This window comes from Rhagoletis zephyria, unplaced genomic scaffold, assembly GCF_001687245.7.
Source record: "Rhagoletis zephyria isolate East Lansing unplaced genomic scaffold, Rhagoletis_zephyria_1.1 Rzeph_scaffold_01769, whole genome shotgun sequence".
Taxonomy (NCBI): Eukaryota; Metazoa; Arthropoda; class Insecta; order Diptera; family Tephritidae; genus Rhagoletis; species Rhagoletis zephyria.
The window spans coordinates 86,711-106,195 of record NW_016158853.1 but is presented as its reverse complement, the minus strand read 5'-3'; the positions used below and the strand labels follow the sequence as shown (position 1 = coordinate 106,195).

Here is a 19,485-nt window from a genome sequence, read left to right as displayed (position 1 = left end):
TGCTGCCGTTTCACGTGTCTGAGCATACGAGACGGTTTCAGCAAATGTTGCCTTTTGATTCGCGTACGTCTCTCGCTTGGTATACATGTCCCGCATTCCGTTGATGAACCTCTGGATTTTTACCCTTTCAAGGTGCTCACCAGATGCGTCTCCAATTGCCAAATGAGCCAAACTTTCAATCTCAGAGGCGAATCCCTGTAAAGTCTCGTTGGATTTCTGGGAGCGATTCTCCAGCTCCATCTGGTAAATCTGTCTCCTGTGCTCGCTACCATAACGTCTTTCCACTGCACCCATTAACGCATCGTAATTGTTCCTTTCACAGTTGGGAATAGTCTGCAAGATTTCCGCTGCAGGTCCTTTCAATGCGACGAATAACGCAGCGGATTTATCCTCCATGCTCCAACGATTTGCTGTAGCCGTCTTTTCGAACTGGAGCTTAAAGACTTGGAAAGGAATAGTGCCATCAAAGGATGGAGTCTTTACCTTGGGTGCGCTCGTCGAAATAGCCGGACGATTCAACTGTAAATCACGAAGACGGCCTTCCAACTCCTCTACCTTTGCCACGACTTTCTCCTGTCTCTCTTCGATTTTGTCCTGTATTTGTGTAATTTTTGCATCCTGTGCTTCCAGCTGGGATGATATACGTGTCTCTTGTGCCAGTAGCTGAGTTTCTAACCGGGATGACACCTGCGCTGATACCTCTGAAGATATACGTGTCTCCAGCGCTTGCGTCTGGGATGACAGCTGTGATGACATCTGTAACATGCGTGTATCCTGTGCTTGCATCTTTGACGACAGCTGTGACAGCTGTGACATCTGTGACATGGCAGCCAATAACGGGTACATGTCTATAGCTGTTGATGAACTAAGAGCCTTTTGTTGTTCTTCAACCTTCCCGGATGTCTGCTGCACATCCTTCGACGAAGAAGCAGCTTCATCCTTCTGTTCGTCCTTTGCGGATGCATCGTCGGGTTTAACCTGGAAGTCGTATTTGTCCACGTCGATGCCTTCAGCTTCCATAGCCCCCCGCAACCGGGATAACAATTCCACTTTTCTTCCGGAGGTGGCCAAATTACGCTTTTCCAACTCCTGTTTCAGCTCCTCTATCTTTAAGTCCTGAATTTTCGCTCATTCTCTTTCTCTCGCTGTTCGCAGTGTTCATCCAACTTGACGTTTCTCTTTGTGGAACATTCTACGTCATTCCTCGAACATTCTGCCTATTTCTCGTTGTTCGCTAAATGTTGCCGCAGTATTCGCCGCTTCGAAAACGTATTTTTGCCGGATTTAATCGTTTAAAAAATTTAGAAAATAGGCTGTTTTACATCCAAGTACATAATTACAAATATTTTAACAGGAAACAGGAAACCTGGATGAGCAACTATGAAGCACCCACCGCCCTTGACAGTAGCCCAGATCAACCTGCATCACGCGGTGCGGCTCGGCTGTAATTGCGAGCAGGTTTTCTACGGACGATCTGGGCATAGTACTGATTAAGGAGCCGTGGACATACAGGGGCCAGGTAAGGGGCCTCAAAGGAACACACAGTAAGGTAATATAGAACCTTTCTGTTGAGAGGCCTAGAGCATGTGTAATGGTCAGGAATGATATTGATTTTTTCTTCATTACAGGGTTGTTAAGTTACTCTCAGTAACGATCTGGGTAATAATAATCTGATTGGACAATGGTGGGTGTCTTCGGAATCTTCCTTGTCCGACCACAGGATTATCCGCTTCCAGCTGGGAGTGCAGGCCAGAGTAGTGACTCCAAAGAGGAACCCTAGAAACACCAATCGGGATAATTATAGGAAATTACTAGATTTTAACCTACCCGGGTTAGAGAGAGACCACAAAAAAGGTGGCTGTATGGCATTGGAGCATAAAGTGAATAGGCTAACAGATATAATGACCGATGCCTTTAACTATAGCTGCCCCGAGACCCAACCAAGAGGGAAGGGGAAAACAGTGTGGTGGTCTCGGGAACTCTCATCCCTTCGGAAAGACACGCGCAGGCTGTACAATAAGGCTAAGCGCACGGAATGCTGGGCAGAGGATGCAGCTAGTCTAACAAAGTACAGCAAAGAGATTAGAAAGTCGAAGAGGGAAAGTTTCAGAATCTTCTGTGAAGGCATTTCGAATACCCCGGCCGCCGCGAGGTTACATAAGGCTATAGCCAAAGGAACTATCGAATCGGAGCTTTTGCTTAAGCTTGCAGATGGCACCACAGTAGGGAGGAGAGGACAACCGCCTTGATGCTGGCACACTTCCCGGAGGCCTCTAACCTGATGGCGGAGCTGGAGGTCCAGCAAACTAGGCCGCGACCATCTGATTGGAGACTGGCGAGAAGTATCTTCACTCAGGCTTCAGTCAGATGGGCGCTGGCCTCGTTTGAGCGCTACAAGGCTCCAGGCGTAGATAGCATCCGGCCAGTGATGTTACAGCAGGGCAGTGAGAGCGTAACACCGCATCTTGTGGACATAATGAGAGGCAGTCTTGCCGAAGCGTATGTCCCACAGATGTAGAAGAAATGGAGGAGACTATAGATAACCACGTCAGGTCTACCGTTCTGAGGAATATACCCCTGCACACCTGTCAGCATGCATACAGGGCTGGAAGGTCCATGAATACAGCCCTGTACCAGCTGACAACCGAGGTTCCGGGGGCCCTCGGTGGATGAACTCCGTCAACTTCTCTTTGACAATGGTATCCGCTGCTAAGGCTATGCGGATGATATAGTAATAATGGCCAGGGGGAAGTTTGAGAGCACCCTCTGCGACATCATTCAAAGAGGCTTAAGACTGACGAAAGGATGGTGCGATAAGTTAGGGCTTATCATAAATCCTGCCAAAACCGCCATCATTCCTTTTACTAGGAGAAGAGCCCTTCCGGGCATGAGGAACATAACCTTGGAGGGGGGTCGTGGTTAGCGTCGCCAGCGAAGTGAAGTATCTGGGACTTGTCCTAGACACCAAACTTTTATGGAAGCAACATGTGGTCGCGATCATCTCCAGGGCCACGAAAGCGTTAATGGTGTATAAGCGTCTGGCGGCAAAATTCTGGGGTTGTACGCCCAGAATCCTAAGATCCTAAGATGGCTTTACATCATGATAGTACGGCCAATAATCACCCATGGGGCGGTAGCTTGGGTTTCAATAACTACTCTAGCCACGGTGAGACCATCGCTCACCAAGCTACAACGACTGGCATGTGTTTGTATAACAGGAGCGATGTTCACATGTCCGACGACGGCGATGGAAGTAGTCCTTGAACTCGAGCCTCTTCATATAACCATAGAGCAGGCAGCCAAAAGAAATCTGCTTAACATTGCGAGAGAGGGATTTGGTAAAGGTAAAGTAATTTCCTCTAGGAGTATGGAAAAGCTAGGGTCCTCGCTCCCACTAGCCCTGTTACTTAGAGATGACATAGGAAAGACCATAGTCTTTGAGAAGAAATTCAAAATAGAGCTTTGCAGTAAAGCGACCTGGAGTGTCTCTGCTTTCGAGACATTACTTCAGGGTTGCACTCTGCACTGGTACACGGATGGCTCGAAGACCCTAGAAGGAATAGGTGCTGGAATTGTTGGACCCAGGGCCAGGACTTCTGTTCCTATGGGGAAATATCCGAGCATCTTTCAAGCAGAAGTTTACGCTATCTACCTATTTGCGGATACAATGATGGGTAGAGGGTATAAAAACGAGAGAATCTTAATCCTAAGCGATAGTTAGGCTGCACTCAAGGCCCTTATATCCTATGAGGTCAAATCGTCACTGGTCCCGGACTGCATTGAGAAATTCAACTCCCTAGGTAAACACAATAACGTCAAGTCAACGTGGGTATCTGGTCATAAGGGTGTAGAGGGTAACAAGGAGGCTGACTGCCTCGCAAGAGAGGCGGCAGCCACTACTCCAGTTGTCCCAGCGCCCTTCCTAGGATTGGGTCCCAACACTCTAAAAGAGGAGGTCAGGATAGATCATTATGAGGGATCTAAACAGGCAAAATTCGTCAGGAATGCGTCAGGAAAAGAGTTTACTGGGAGGTTATAACAAAAGGAGATTCCAAAGTTTAGTTGACCTCCCAAAAGGGCAGCTTAAAATAATAACATGTATCCTGACGGAAACTGCAGGCTGAGGGGGCATCTACACAAGCTGGGGATATGGTCGAGTGACCCTTAGCGCTGTTTTGCGACTCTACCAGTGAGATGTGTAGAGGCATCCTCACCGAATGTGATGCAGTCTGCAGAAGACATGACAGAAGTTTAGGCTCAATGTGGCCATAGCCTAGGCACATTCACTACATATCCCCTAAGGTACTATTAAATTTTCTCAGGTAATTAGGCTTGGAGGAGGTATTGTGAAGAGTGGGCGGCACAATAGACCACTAGGTCGCGGTGAAAACCTCATTTTATCATCTACCTATCTAACAGGAAACAGCTCAATTTTTGCTTTTATATTAAAATAATAATGATATTGCAGCCACGAAGTTTTCGTGCAAATGAAAATGTAGCTGTCAAACTACCAAATTGCCGGCAATAGATGGCAAGATATAAGCTCTGATATATATTGCTCTTGATATATTATGCTCTATTTATATTCTAACATATGTATCAAGATATAAACTTTACCCTGTGGAGACGGGCAGTAAGGCAAATGCGCCTATGTATGTGCAAAAAGAGATGCACTATCACACGCCCGGAGAAGTGGTCACTTTTTTCCCCAAGCCCATACAAAACTAGGAGCCAATTTACACGATGACTTTTCACCCTGGGTGGAAAGTCATGCGTGTCGAGCTTGTAGAGGCAAGAAGTCTAGCGAAGTCAGCGGATTAGGTAAGCACGCACGGTGAGCGAAATCGAGGGGTTTTTCTTGACGTTTCGCTTTTATCGAGTTTGCTTTTTCGTATTTTTGCTTTGAGTTCGCGATTCGCTGCGCTTTAAAAAATACGCAAGAAACGCCGCAAAGAAAAAGCCATCGTGTAAATGCACCAGGATTCTCGAAGACTTTTTTAAAAGGGAACGTGCTAAAAATGCAGGGTGAAAAGTCGTCGTGTAAATTGGCTCTAACCGCTAAACTGACGAAAAGTTTAAGTCAGTTTTCCCACTAATTTAACTGATAATCATAGGTCAGGCTTCTTGCAGGGAAGTAGCATCGAAAGAAAGTATCGATACCTACTTACAACTTACTGCCATACCTAAACAAAAGCGTCAGCGTTGTCTGACTGTCAAACAATTGTCATGCCCATACAATTTGTATGAAGCATACCGAAACAACGCGGCGTCAACGCTGAGCGGTTGAAAAATCCGATTTCGAAAGGGCGTTAGGTATTGAAGTTGGCTGCAGAAAATGGCGAAACTGTCATTTTCGTGTTACACACAAACAAACCTATGCTTATTGTTGGTGTTATTTCTGCATTTGACTTAGCGTTGACGCTTTTGTTTAGGTATGGCAGTAATATCGCTATTTGTACCTATTGTTAGTCCCTTTTCAGACACGTCAAGTCTTGAAAGCAATTTTTTTCTCATTCTCTTTTGTGTTTTCTATTTGCTTCCACACGCGTCAACCTTAATTGAATTCAAGTCCTTGGTTCTTTAAATGGGAAGCAACGAAAAGATCAAAATAGACAAGAAAACTTGAAACGAATTGACGGTACGGAGGTATCTGTACTCTTCCCTCTCTTCTCACCTCCTTCGCCTACGAACGAGTAGACGTGAAAGCAAGACTTGACGTGTCTGAAAGGGGACTTACGATTATCCTAGAAACCTTGACGGATTTCCCAAATATCTTCCGGATTGTTAAATAAATGCTCACGATGACCAAATTGTAGTACAATTAACTTTATTGTACAACAAACAACTTACAATACTCGCTAATACAGTAACAACACTTTACAATACTCGTTAAAGCAATTACAACGCTTTACGAAACTTGTTACCACGATTAAACTTATAGCTTGCTTATTTGCAACTCACCTTACTGGTAGCTTACTGACTTGTAACTCACTTCGCTGTGGCGGCGCCCTTATATACCTGCGCTCGCACTTATGGCAACTCTAGAACGTTCTGAAGTTTATCGCTCATTCTCTTTCTCTCGCTATTCGCAGTGTTCATCCAACTTGACGTTTCTCTTTGTGGAACATTCTACGACATTCCTCGAACATTCTGCCTATTTCTCGTTGTTCGCTTCGCGTTGCCTCAGTATTCGCCACACTGCCCTCCACCTAAGTCTGATCGTCACGATCAGACACACTTGCCGCTCCTAACGCTGACAATCTTCCCAAGTGGATCACTTTCTGCGTCCTTCAGCCCTTTGTCAATCTTAAACGGATCATTCCAGTCACGTCTTTGCTTGGAGGTGAAGCTTTTCTTCTGCTGCGACATGCACAACAACAATGCGTTACTGGACATTGCTTCCCGCTTATCTCCGGGAGTACACCATCTCACATGATCGCGCTTCTGCCGGCCACTGGTGGTGACCAGACCATGTCTCTTCTCGTGGGCACCCTTTTCGCCAGATCTATGCCGCATAATCTGTCCATGACACCCAGACGCCCGCCTTCGTGCTACACTGCCTTTAGCATATCTTGCTACATCCGGATCCTTACGCTGAAACTTCCGCCGTCGTTTCGTATCTCGCTCTTTCGCCGGCGTCAACGTCATTGACCGGACATGTATAACCTCATCCTTGGCTTCCGGCTTAGCTGCTCGCCTTTGCTGACCACCTTTTTCTGGAGACTTCAAAGCGCGCCTACTGCTTCCACAGCCGCTTCCATTTCCGGCCACCNGCCCGCCTTCGTGCTACACTGCCTTTAGCATATCTTGCTACATCCGGATCCTTACGCTGAAACTTCCGCCGTCGTTTCGTATCTCGCTCTTTCGCCGGCGTCAACGTCATTGACCGGACATGTATAACCTCATCCTTGGCTTCCGGCTTAGCTGCTCGCCTTTGCTGACCACCTTTTTCTGGAGACTTCAAAGCGCGCCTACTGCTTCCACAGCCGCTTCCATTTCCGGCCACCGGCGTATCACCATTGCAACGTGATTTAGCGGCTTTCCTCCTGCCGGAAACACTGCCTGGCTTGCCATGACCACTTCCTTGTCGCGACCTCTTCTTCACTGAGCTGGCGGAACCGTCACGCTTTCCTGTATCGGTGAACCGTTTCCTTCTCCTGACGAAACCACTCCGTTTCCATCACTGCCAACCACCGCCTAACTAACCGCTTCCGTTTCTGGTGGAATCTTCGACACTTCCCCTAAGACTAACCGTCTGCTGCAGTACTGGCTGTCGTAACCAACCCTAAGTGGCACTTTCCTGTCACGATCTGTCAGGATCATTCTCTGGAGGTCAATCTTCATGCCGTGGCCAAGTAAGAAATCCACGCCGATGATGACTTCATCCACAATGTCTGCCACTATAAACTTAGTGTACGAGGCCACACCGTCGATTATTATCTCGCATGGTATTTCTCCTAACACTTGGGTGCGTTCACCAGTTGCAGTCTGCAGCTTTGCTCCAGGTAGTGGCTTCACATATAAAGTTGCCAAATCCGGTCGAATAATGGAATGTGTCGCTCCAGTATACACTGTCAGTACTCTCTCCTGCCCATTCACACATCCACCAACAGTGAGGTTGCATGCTTTCCGGCCAATTTGTGAGACGGAGATTATGGGCCCTTCAACTTCTGGAGCCAGCACGCGGCCCTTCCTGCTGGCTCGTTTCAGTTTAACGACTGATTGGAGTTGGCTTCGTCTCCTTCAGCCCTGCGTTTGCGTCCTGCTGAATTGTTGAGNTTCAACTTCTGGAGCCAGCACGCGGCCCTTCCTGCTGGCTCGTTTCAGTTTAACGGCTGATTGGAATTGGCCTCGTCTCCTTTAGCCCTGCGTTTGCGTTCTGCTGAATTGTTGAGCCCACTGGAACTTGCGCTACAATCGCGGGCGAAGTGACCTGGCTTTCCACATTTAAAACATTTGCCAGAGCCATTCTTTTTCTCGCCCAGCAGTTGGATAATCCTCTTCAGCATTTCATTTGTCTCTTCCGGTGTTTCCCCTTCCACACGATGTGCTTTGTAGGCTGGTCTACTTAGGAGCGCCGCCGTTTCACGCGTCTGAGCATACGAGACAGTTTCAGCAAATGTTGGCTTTGGATTCGCGTACGTCTCTCGCTTGGTATACACGTCCCGCATTACGTTGACGAACCTCTGGATTTTTACCCTTTCGAGGTGCTCACCAGATGCGTCTCCAATAGCCAACCTCTCGATCTCTGAGGCGAATTCCTGCAGAGTCTCGTTGGATTTTTGGCAGCGATTCTCCAGCTTCATCTGGTAGATATGTCGCCTCTGCTCGCTACCATAGCGTCTTTCCACGGCCCCCATCAATGCATCGTAATTGTTCCTTTCACAGTCAGGAATAGATAGATAGATAATTTATGAGGTATGCACTGCGCCCTAATGATCTATTGTGCCCTCCACTCTTCACAATACTTCCTCCAAGCTAAGATCCCCCAGGAAGTCCCAAAGCTTCTTTGGGGATAAGGAGTGAATGTGCACTAACTGTGGCCACATGGAGCCTAAACTACTCTCACGTCTTCTGCTGACTGCATCACACTCAATGAGGATGTGGAGTGGCGTTTCACTGGAGACGTCGCAGAACCGGCAAAGGTCATTCGATCGTAACCCCAGTTTATACATATGCCCTCCCAGTCTGCAGTGGCCTGTAAGAAAACTGTTAATATTCTCAGCCTCTCCTTTGGGAGGCTAATTAAACTTTTGAATCTACTCTTGTTGTACCCTCCTAGCAGGCTTTTTGTCTGTCGCATACCTACCGAACTCTGCCAGTTCGAGTCCCTCATATTGTACCTCTCCTCCCTGAGCTTTTCCTTAATAGTGCTGGGACCCACTCCCAGGAAGGGCTCAGGGCCAATTGGAGTAATGGCTGCCGCCTCTCTAGCGCCGCCGCTTAATTCCCCTCTATTCCCATATGGCCAGGCACCCACGCCAGTTTGACGTTGTTGTGCCTACCAAGGGAGTTGAGCCTCTCTATGCACTCAAGGACTAGAGACGATTTAATTTCGAAAGATAACAGAGCCTTGAGTGCCGCCTGACTGTCACTAAGAATTACAATCCTCTCATTACGGTATCCTCTATTAATGATGGTCTCCGCACACAAGTAGATGGCGTAGACTTCAGCCTGAAATATGCTCGGATATTTCCCCATCGGGATAGGGATCCTGGACCTAGGTCCGGAAATTCCAGTCCCTATTCCTTCCGTGGTCTTCAAGCCATCTGTGTACCAATGCAGTGTACCATCCTGAAGGAGTGTCTCAAAGGAGGAGCGGGAGCGAGGACCCTAGCTTCGCCATGTTCCTAGAGGAAATGACCTTACCTCTTCCATGATCCTCTCTAGTGAAATAGAGCAGAGTTCTTTTGGCAGCCAGTTCTATAGTTATGTACAGGGGCTCGAGTTCAAGGACCACTTACAGCGCTGTCGTCGGACACGTGCGCATCGCTCTCGTTATGCATACACATGCCAGTCGTTGTAGCTTAGTGAGCGATTGTCTCACAGTAGCCAGAGGGGTTCTTTAAACTCAGGCCACTGCCCCATATGTCACTATTGGCTGTACTATCATGGTGTAAAGTCATCTTAGGACAAACGCCCGACAAACGCTTACACACCATTAATGCTTTTGTAGCGTTGGATGTGGTCTCATCATCATATTTCTTCCATAGAAGCTTGGTGTACAGGATTAGTCCTAGGTACTTCACTTCCCTGGCGACATAATGTCCCTCATGCCCGGTAAGGCCCTTTTCCTAGTGATGGCGGTTTTAGCTGGGTTTATACTCAGTCCTAACTTGGCACACCATCCCCTTGTTAATCTAAGGCCTCTTAGAACGATGTCGCAGAGGGTGCTCTCAAACTTCCCTCTGGCAATGATTACTATATCGTCCGCATAGCCTTGGCAGCGGATACCATTGTCAGAGAGAAGTTGAAGGAGTTCATCCACTAGAATAGAAGGGGGGATATCACCCCCCTTCCCCCCCCTGAAGACAGCCGTTTTTGTTTGTATTTGTACCGCGTGTCCCCTTTGCTGAATTTCCGTTGTCAGTTGGTACAGGGCTGTGTCCGTAGACATGCATGCTGACAGGGGTGTAGGGGTGTTTCCTTCAGAATGTTATGTCTGATATTGTTGTCCACTATCTTCTCCATTGCCTTCAAGACAAAGAAGGTAAGACTTATTGGTCTGAATGACTTCACTAGCGAATAATCTCTTTTACCCACTTTCGGGATAAAGATTACTCGCGCCCTACGTCACAGCTGTGGAATGTAAGCCTCCGCAAGGCTGCTTCCCATTATATCCACCAGGTGCAGTGTTACGGTTTCTCCACCTTGTTGTAACATGACTGGTCGGACGCCATCCACTCCTGTGGCTTTGAAGCGTACGAACGAACTTGGAGACTTTTGCTGTTCTTCAACCTTCCCGGATGTCTGCTACACATCCTTCGACGAACAAGAGGCCTCATCCTTCTGTTCATCCTTTCAGATGCATCGTCGAGTTTACCCTGTAAGTCGTATTTGTCCACGTCGATGCCTTCTGCTTCCATAGCCTCTCGAAGCCGTGATAGTAACTCCACTTTTCTTCCGAAGGTTGCTAAATTTCGCTTCTCCAACTCCTGTTTGAGTTCCTCGATCTTTAGGTCTTGAATTTTTGCCATTTTCAAAAGTTTATCCTTCGGGATTTATTTAACAATTCCACTTCTGACACCAATTGTTACGATTATCCTAGAAACCTTTTCCAAATATCTCCGGCTCGTATCGCTGGATTGTTAAATAAATGCTCACGATGACCAAATTGTAGTACAATTAACTTTATTGTACAAGAAACACTCTACAATACTCGCTAATACAGTAAAAACACTTTACAGTACTCGTTAAAGCAATTACAACGCTTTACAAAACTTGTTACAACGATTAAACTTATAGCTTGCTTATTTGCAACTCACTTTACTTGAAGCTTGCTGACTTGTAACTAACTCACTTCGCTGTGGCGGCGCCCTTATATACCTGCGCTCGCACTTATGACAACTCTAGAACGTTCTGAAGTTTATCGCTCATTCTCTTTCTCTCGCTGTTCGCAGTGTTCATCCAACTTGACGTTTCTCTTTGTGGTACATTCTACGTCATTCCTCGAACATTCTGCCTATTTCCCGTTGTTCGCTTCGCGTTACCGCAGTATTCGCCACACTATATAAGATTTGTTTGTATAAAAAACGCTATCACATATTTATGCATTATTGTCAAAATAACATATGTGACTAATAGTCTTGATTTAGACGAATGGTACTTAATCTTTTTAAGAAAACTTTAAGTTTTAAAAATATTTTTTACCAGGATGGCCTCCCAAAAAACGAGAAAAAAGACCGGAGTCCAATAAGTTGTTTTTTAAAAAGTCCACAGAATTTCGTTAACAGAATTTCTTCTTTTTTATAAGCGGCTTTTAATATAAATATTTTATACATAAATATTAATTTTGTACAAAAAATCCATTTGTAGAAAATTTACAGGGGAGGATAAAGACTTTTCAAAACATTTCCTTCAAAAATTTTTCAGTAGAATTTTGTGTGTGCTTATCGATGTGCCTCGTTTCGACTTAGTAAATTTGCCTGTAATTGAATATAAACGGGAAGAAATAAAAAAAGCACGTTAGTTAATCCCTCTGGAGACGTTGCGTATTGAATTTACCTTGCTTCCTATATCCAAATATGAGTTTTAATCAAAGTGGACTTAGCAACTTTTCACTTTAAGCAAGCGTTATGTTAATGAGATGATTATAGGAGCGTTCCTTATCTCCCAGAAATAGTCAGAAAAAGTCCGAAGTAGTCAGATTTAGTCCAAAAAGCGTTTCTTAACTCGGAAATAACAGCAAAAATGAGAGAGCAACACAGAGTGAGAGTGACTCTCATTAGTCCGAAGTAGTCAGATTTAGTCAGAAGAATTTTTTCTGGCAAAATCCTGAAAAGTATCAAACTCAACTGAATTTCAATTAACGGAAATTAAAGAATACGCAAAAAGTGAGAATAATTTAGAAAGTAAAATAGTGAATTCAAATTGGAAGGAGGCAAAAAATAATTGATATAGTAAGTGTTTATTGTGCTTGTGTGAATGTGTTTTGTACATACATTTCTATTCTTATTTGACGTTAGCTTTGTTGTTGCCATTCTTTGGACTAAAAATTTGGTTTTTTGCGTTCCTTTACTTTTCCTGTTATTCTCTTTTAGTGAGCGCATTTTGCTTACGTTCTGGCATTTTGACACTTTTCAGATTTTAGTCCAAAAAGATAAGGAATGAACCTAATAGGTCTTTCTTTGTAGGATCTTCTTTTCATTGGCAACTAAACTGACAAAAATTTGTAATAATAATTAGATAAAAAATAAAAGTCCGCTAATAAAATTTTCACTGAATCGGGTCTCGATAGAAGTACTCTCTTCCGATACCTACTCAGTACTCAGTTCTAAAATATCAATACCAAAATTACTTGGTAATCGGACGAAAAGTATCGAGTATGTCTTGTATGTACTAGTATAGTTTTGTCCCTATTTGCCGGTTTTCAAATAAAGGCACAGTATACAATAAAGGTTAGGAACAAGTAAATTGTATTATTTTAAAAAGTTTTGACTAGTAGAAACGAAATGACTGCTTGGCTCCCACTTGAATCTAATCCAGATGTGAGTTTCGTAAAAACTAATTTTTCAGAACATATTACATATCTTCTGTCCAATAAAGTTATGAGTCATGCTCGCGTCTGCGATTTTTACTTTTATTACCAGGTACTGACCAAGTACATTCACACATTGGGAGTATCCAAGGATTGGGCTATTACCGATGTCGTTGGCTTAGATCCTGAAATGCTAGAATGGATTCCGCAGCCTGTAAAAGCGATTATATTGCTTTTTCCTGTTTCTGAGGCTGTGAGTGTTGGAGAATGAATATTAGAAATACATTTCTTTTTTTGGCATATATGTAGAATACCTAAAATTCTCAAATTAAAAAAATTCATATTGGGATGGATGGAGATCATTGAGGTGGGCGTAACGATGTATGTATATATTTTTTTTTTGGGAAACAACAACTACAACAACTATTAAAGGTCAAAGTTCAAATTAAGCATGTTTTTTTTATGTATTTTTCTCGAGAACCTCTTCAAGGATTTGAATTTCAGTTTTGAAGTCATTTGATAGAGAATTTAATTCTCTTTAATTTGATGAACAGTATTGGACATACCTATAGCACCCCCCTTTCAAAGCGATATTGTTTGCCACTTGTGTTTAGTTATTTGTTTTTAAGAATTTTCAATTAAAATACAGTTCATTCTCTAACAAAACCCATATAAACCCATGTTTTAAACCTTTTAAAAGACCGCAAAAAAGCGCAACAAACTTTCCCTTAAATTTCAAACTTTTCTCAGAAGCTCTAGAATTTTTTTGAGTATACAGTTTTATAGCGCATTCACTTTTTGTCCAATAATGTGCAAGTTTCAAGTCGCTAAAAATTACCGTTGATTTTTAAGAATTTTTTTTGTCTCATTTGCTTCCATATAACGACTAAACACAATTTATTTTTATATGGCAGAAACTTGCAACATCCTCGGCGAAAAAAAATTCTAAAAAATCTACGGTAATTTTTAGCCACTTGAAACTTGCACACTATTAGACTAAAATTGAATGGGCTATAAAACTGTGTATTCAAAAAAATTCTACCGCTTCTGAGAAAAAGTTTGAAATTTGGGTGAAAATTTGTTGCACTTTTTTGCGGTCTTTTAAAAAGTTTTAAACTTGAGTTTATGTGAGTTTTGTGAGAGAATAAACTGTATTTTAATTGAAAATTCTTAAAAATAAATAAATAAACATGAGTGGCAAACAATATGACTTTGAAATGGGGGTGCTATTGTATTGGCCAATACTGTATATTTATACATATATCTTTTACAGTATTCACAAAAATCTAATTAATGTGGAATTCTACTTTGTGAGGGTTATAATTCATAAGCGCGGCCGAAGGCCGCCTACACAGAAAGGTGTTCTCTGCAAAAGGTGTTCAGCGCCTTTTCTTCGCAACACAGAAAGAAAATTGTACTTTGTGAGCGTTATAATCCATAAGCGCGGCCGAAGGCCGCCCACGGATAAAGTTGTTCTCTGCAAAAGGTGCCTTTTCTTCGCAACACAGAAAGGGAATTCTACTTTGTGGGGGTTATAATCCATAACCAGAAAGGTGTTCTGTGCAAAAGGTGTTCAGCGCCTTTTCTTCGCAACACAGAAAGAGAATTATACTTTTGTGAGGGTTATAATCCATAAGCGCGGCCGAAGGCCTCCTACGCAGAAAGGTGTTCTCTGCAAAAGGTGTTCAGCGCCTTTTCTTCGCAACACAGAAAGAGAATTATACTTTTGTGAGGGTTATAATCCATAAGCGCGGCCGAAGGCCTCCTACGCAGAAAGGTGTTCTCTGCAAAAGGTGTTCAGCGCCTTTCGCAACACTGAAAGAGAATTCTACTTTGTGAGGGTTCTAATCCATACGTGCGGTCAAAGGCCGCCTGCGCAAAAATAATTTTACACAAAAACACTATACCTTTTTTCCACATTTATTCGATTTTTGTGAAAACTATAAAAAGGTATATGTATAAATATGTATATCAAATTAAAGAGAATTAAATTCTTTATCAAATGACATCAAATTCCTTGAAGAGGTTTTCGAGAAATATTAATTCAAAAAAAATGCTTAATGTGAACTTTGACCTTTAATAATTGTTGTAGTTGTTGTTTTCAAAAAGAAATATATATACCGTTATGTTCACCTCAATGGTCTCTATCGATCCTATGTTTTTTTTATTTCGAGATTTGTAGGTATTGTGCATTTGTTCCCTTTTTTTACCGGCGCTTATATTTAGTACGAAAAGCATAGGGCCCAAGAGCACGAAAGTTTAGCTGCAGATCCCGGTATTTTTCCGGACGACCTGTTTTACATGCGCCAACTTACCTCAAACGCTTGCGGAACGGTTGCTCTAATACACTGCGTGGCAAACAGTACAAGGTTTTTCGGCATGAAAAATGTTAAAATAATTTATTAATTTGACTTCATTTAGCATTTCTCTCACCGAAGGAGTTCTGAAGAGTTTCCTTGAAAGTGTAAGGGATTTAACACCTGAAGAGCGTGGCAAAGCTTTGGAAAATGATAAATCTTTTACCGAGGGGCATCATGAACTTGCCAAAGAAGGCCAAACTGTTGCTGATCCAGAGGAGAAAGTAAATCATCACTTTATCGCTTTGATCAATAAGGACGGAACATTGTACGAGTTGGATGGACGCAAACAATTTCCAATTAAACATGGTTCCACTTCGGATGAAACGTTTGTGCAAGACGCTGCCAAAGTTTGCAAGGAGTTCATGGCACGTGACCCAGACGAACTGCGATTTACAGTAATGGCGCTAGTCGCGTCAGATAATTGAACTCTGCATTATTATTATTAGTCACTTAGGAAGTGCTCTTTTCTTTAGTTAGGCTCTGCCTTAAATTTACTCGCAAATTTTTTTTTATATTGCTAATGTATTGGTACTTTAAGCACGCATCTCATTTTAATTTAATAAAACATGGGAATCGTTTGAAAAATATTTAATTTGCTATTTAATTGTCTTTTTTTATGCAGTAAATAGTATATATGTAGGCATATGTACAAGTAAAGGGACTGGATTCACAATTGCGCATGTCGTCTTTCTGAACATACATATCGCACACCGTCTTCAAAAGAGGCACAACTCATAATAATACGTTCGTCAGAGAATGCGAAAAACTAATTCGTAGCACATGCTAATCATATGGGCAAGGGCGACTTTACCTTGGGTTTTTGTAACAAATTAAAGCAAAAATTTGCTCCAGCTTTTTATGAAAGGTAAATAAAAGCTCTGTGTACATTTTTAGCGTATAATTTCAAAAATGGCAAATTTTGAGTTATGACTCTTTTGAAGACGGTGTGCGATATATGCACATGTATGCGACGATATTTAGTTTCTAACAGTTTCTAATAATAATTGGACCTGTTTGTTGCAAATATTGTTTGAAAATGAATTTAAATTAGTTTTAGACGAAAGAAACACGAAATTATATTTTTTAAGTATGTTATTAAAAGAGTTGATCCGATTTTCAACGCAACATCGGACATTGCACTGTTATTTACTACTAAGTATATGGATTTTCCTTCTTATTGCTGGTAAGATGTATTCCTTAAGCTTTCACCGAAATTGTCCATTGAGTATAACCGTGTGTAGAATTAATATTTTCAGGTATGTACAAATACATTGGCTACAATGGTAATTCTCTTAGTAGTACCTTTCGCTTCCTCAACGGAGAATCGCACTCACAATCATTCTCTGAAGCTGCGCAGTATTCGGAGGATGTCGAATCCGAGACACAAGAGAAGACTTTGTTGAAGTATAGTAAATTTAAAGAACGTTGTGCACCTCTAGGACAATTGGTGCGCCATGATGATGGTGGAATATTGGATGGTTGGAAGCTGCAGGGGGTTCTGATGGTCATTAGACATGGGGACCGTGGTCCCATGTCCCATATGCGCGACGTAATGGGAATCGACTGTGGTATGAACAACAATGGCTTAGTTAATCGGTCAGTCGGTGGGTTTGTTCATAAAATATCAAAGAATACTAATTAGAATTAATTTACAGTTATCGCAGTTTTCTGTATAATTCCACATCATCTTCAAGCTCTAATCACATGTATTGGAATAAAGTCGGGCCATTTCATGGGTTTCCATTGCTGCCGGCCTCGGAGCGTGCATGCCTCTTAGGCCAATTGACTTTTAAGTACGTAAACATGATTTTTTATAAACTTTTGCAGGCCCTCATACATACCCTGCTAACAATTTTTTGAGAGTATTCTGCATTGTATATGTACGTATAAATTTTAAAGAATTCGTAAAGATCTCAATCCAAGGCGAATTCATATAGGTTGGTAGCGGTAGTACCAAGGTGTATCTAACAAGGAGGTATTAGCCCATGGTACAATAATTACAGATATTGTCTTCCCAGAGAGCGCATATTCCGATCTGCCTTATTTGAAAAACATCATTGTTGACCACACTAAAAGGCTTACTGCTGGGGAAAAGGGATATTTCCATACCCCATATACCATATATGTACACTAGCATGGGCCGAAAACCGCTTTTTTAGAATTTTGATTGGTAATAGCAAAAATATGGTTCATTATGCTCTAAAAAATATCAGTGTGAAATGTGAAAGTTTTTGGTCAATATCCAGGCTCGCCCAAGTCCATCAAAATTCAAGTACTAAAAAAAATGTTTCTTAGCGAACTTCGATCCTCTACAAAAAGGTCCATATACTTAATTATGTAGGACTAATACTTAAGAAGATTATTGCAATTTTAGTAAAAAAATGTATTACTTAATTTATTTATTAATTTTTGTTTTTTGGCCATATTGAACTTTGCTGGACTTGGGCGAGCCTAAGATATTGACCACAAATTGTCCGTTCCCACGACAGCCGGTTCTACGTACCGGAATGACTCGGGTTTTACCCGACCAAGGGCTGTTGTTTCGGCGATTTAACCCCGTTTAGGTCGGCGAAGTATCTCAGAAGTTGTCAGTCCATAGGGCTACATTCACTACGTATTCTTCTACTCAGGGCTGGCATCGAGTCAAACCCAGGGCCAGAAACCTACAGCTGCTGTGTATGCCGGAGACGATTACACCAGAACTCCACCTCAGTCAAGTGTAATGCCTGCGAGGGGTGGAGTCACCTCAGGGTCTGCTCGGTACTACGGACACATCGACAGTGGACCACGTCGTACGTGGCCCCCTGTTGCTCAAACAGAGCAGCCTCCACGGCTAACCTCAGTCCGCCCGAGCAGCCTCACACAGTCACCACAACACAACAACACAATAACACCACAGACCATACCACAGCCACGACAGACCACATAACACACACAACCGCACCACCACTCACACGCCGCCGCCAACTACTCCTGGTTCCTCCAACAATCTGCACGGTATGTCAGACCAGGATATTCCGTAATGTGACATCAGTCAAGTGCAACACCTGCTTTGGCGTCCCGACGGAATATGCATGCTGATGCTGAAAATTTGGGTCCTGCGGGGGTAGCGTACCTAACGGAGGTCCTCAATCTGTCAATGGCCACTCCTCATCATCCCAGACATCTGGAAGGTGGGGAGAGTGGTCCCACTGCTCAAACCGGGGAAACCTGCCAACAAAGGAGATTCTTATCGCCGATAACACTCCTTTCCCCGGTAGCGAAGACACTCGAGGCCTTGCTACTCCCGTACTTCACAAACCACTTGACCCCAGCGAAGCATCAGCATGGTTTCCGTAAAGTGCACAGCACAACAACAGCACTTAACGCCATAAACACTCAGATAACTCGTGGCCTTAACCGAAACCGTCCCTGTGAGAGAACGATTCGTAGTAGCGTTGGACTTGTCAAAGGCGTTTGACACCGTCTGCCATTCCACGCTACTAGAAGATATAGAGGCCTCCTCTCTCCCACAGAGGCTCAGACGGTGGTCGGCAAATTATCTGAGTGGTCGACATTCGTCGGTAATGTTTAGAGACAAAACGAGTAAACAGAAAAAAATAAAACAGGGGGTTCCACAGGGTGGTGTCCTTTCCCCGCTACTGTTTAACTTTTACATTTCAAAGCTCCCTCAACCACCAGAGGGCGTCTCGATTGTCTCTTATGCCGACGATTGCTCGATCATGGCGACTGGGAATGGAATTGATGACCTGTGTTCGAAAGTAAACGGGTATCTCTCCGAACTTTCTCGCTTCTTCACTGCAAAGTGTCTAGCCCTCTCCCCTACGAAATCCTCCGCGACCCTGTTCACAACCTGGACGAAGGAGGTCAGGCTACCGCTGGGGATTCACGTCGATGACACACCAATTCCGACGGTGAATAACCCCAAAATACTCGGAGTAACATTCGACAACTTGCTCTCCTTCTCTAGCGCACGCAACCGCTATTGTCAATAAAGAACAGAGCCGCAACAAGGTCCTCAAGTCGCTAGCCGGCAGTACTTGGGGCAAAAGACAAAGAAACGTTGCTGGCAACATACAAGGCAATAGGCCGGCCGGTTTTGAACTACGCAGCACCAGTGTGGTCGCCAGGGACTAGTAGGACGCAGTGGACGAAGCTACAACTGTACAGAACACCGCACTCAGGACAGCGACAGGATGCCTCCTGATGTCGCCCGAACACCATCTACACGGCGAGGCGCAAATGCTCCCCGTAAAGGAGCATAATATAATGCTCTGCAAGCAGTTCCTGATCGGGAGCCACAGAAGTGGCCACCCAAGCAGACAGCTGCTTGCAGAGGAGCCCTCGCCTAGGCACGTCAGGAGGCATCTATATGAACTGACAGACGAAGTCCAGAGGTTCATCAAGCAACCTCTGGACCCGACAGCT

At 43.6% G+C, this 19,485-nt stretch overlaps 2 protein-coding genes across 6 annotated transcripts in view; both read left to right on the top strand.

Annotated features, from left to right (window-relative positions):
* Positions 1-12,536: 12,536 nt before the first annotated feature.
* Uch (Ubiquitin carboxyl-terminal hydrolase) lies at positions 12,537-15,644 on the top strand. Of its 2 annotated transcripts, none has more exons than XM_017619025.1 (4): positions 12,537-12,707; positions 12,810-12,950; positions 14,924-15,066; positions 15,119-15,644. In XM_017619025.1, exons 1-4 carry the CDS (start codon positions 12,672-12,674, stop codon positions 15,480-15,482), a joined length of 684 nt encoding a protein of 227 aa, XP_017474514.1. In that variant the 5' UTR covers positions 12,537-12,671; the 3' UTR covers positions 15,483-15,644. The 2 variants fall into 2 exon arrangements, with proteins under 2 accessions (XP_017474514.1, XP_017474516.1); XM_017619027.1 differs by having other exon boundaries at positions 12,552-12,650.
* A 324-nt stretch (positions 15,645-15,968) lies between these two features.
* LOC108365076 (2-phosphoxylose phosphatase 1) overlaps positions 15,969-19,485 on the top strand; it is a 33,954-nt gene continuing 30,437 nt past the window's right edge. The window contains exons 1-4 of one of the 4 annotated variants that reach the window (XM_017619024.1): positions 15,969-16,240; positions 16,299-16,313; positions 16,497-16,653; positions 16,713-16,850. In XM_017619024.1, the coding sequence (XP_017474513.1) occupies positions 16,147-16,240; positions 16,299-16,313; positions 16,497-16,653; positions 16,713-16,850 (404 nt within the window). In that variant the 5' untranslated portion in view covers positions 15,969-16,146. Of the gene's footprint in view, positions 16,241-16,298; positions 16,654-16,712; positions 16,851-19,485 lie in introns of all 4 variants that reach the window. The other 3 variants (XM_017619023.1, XM_017619022.1, XM_017619021.1) reach the window with 3 other exon arrangements.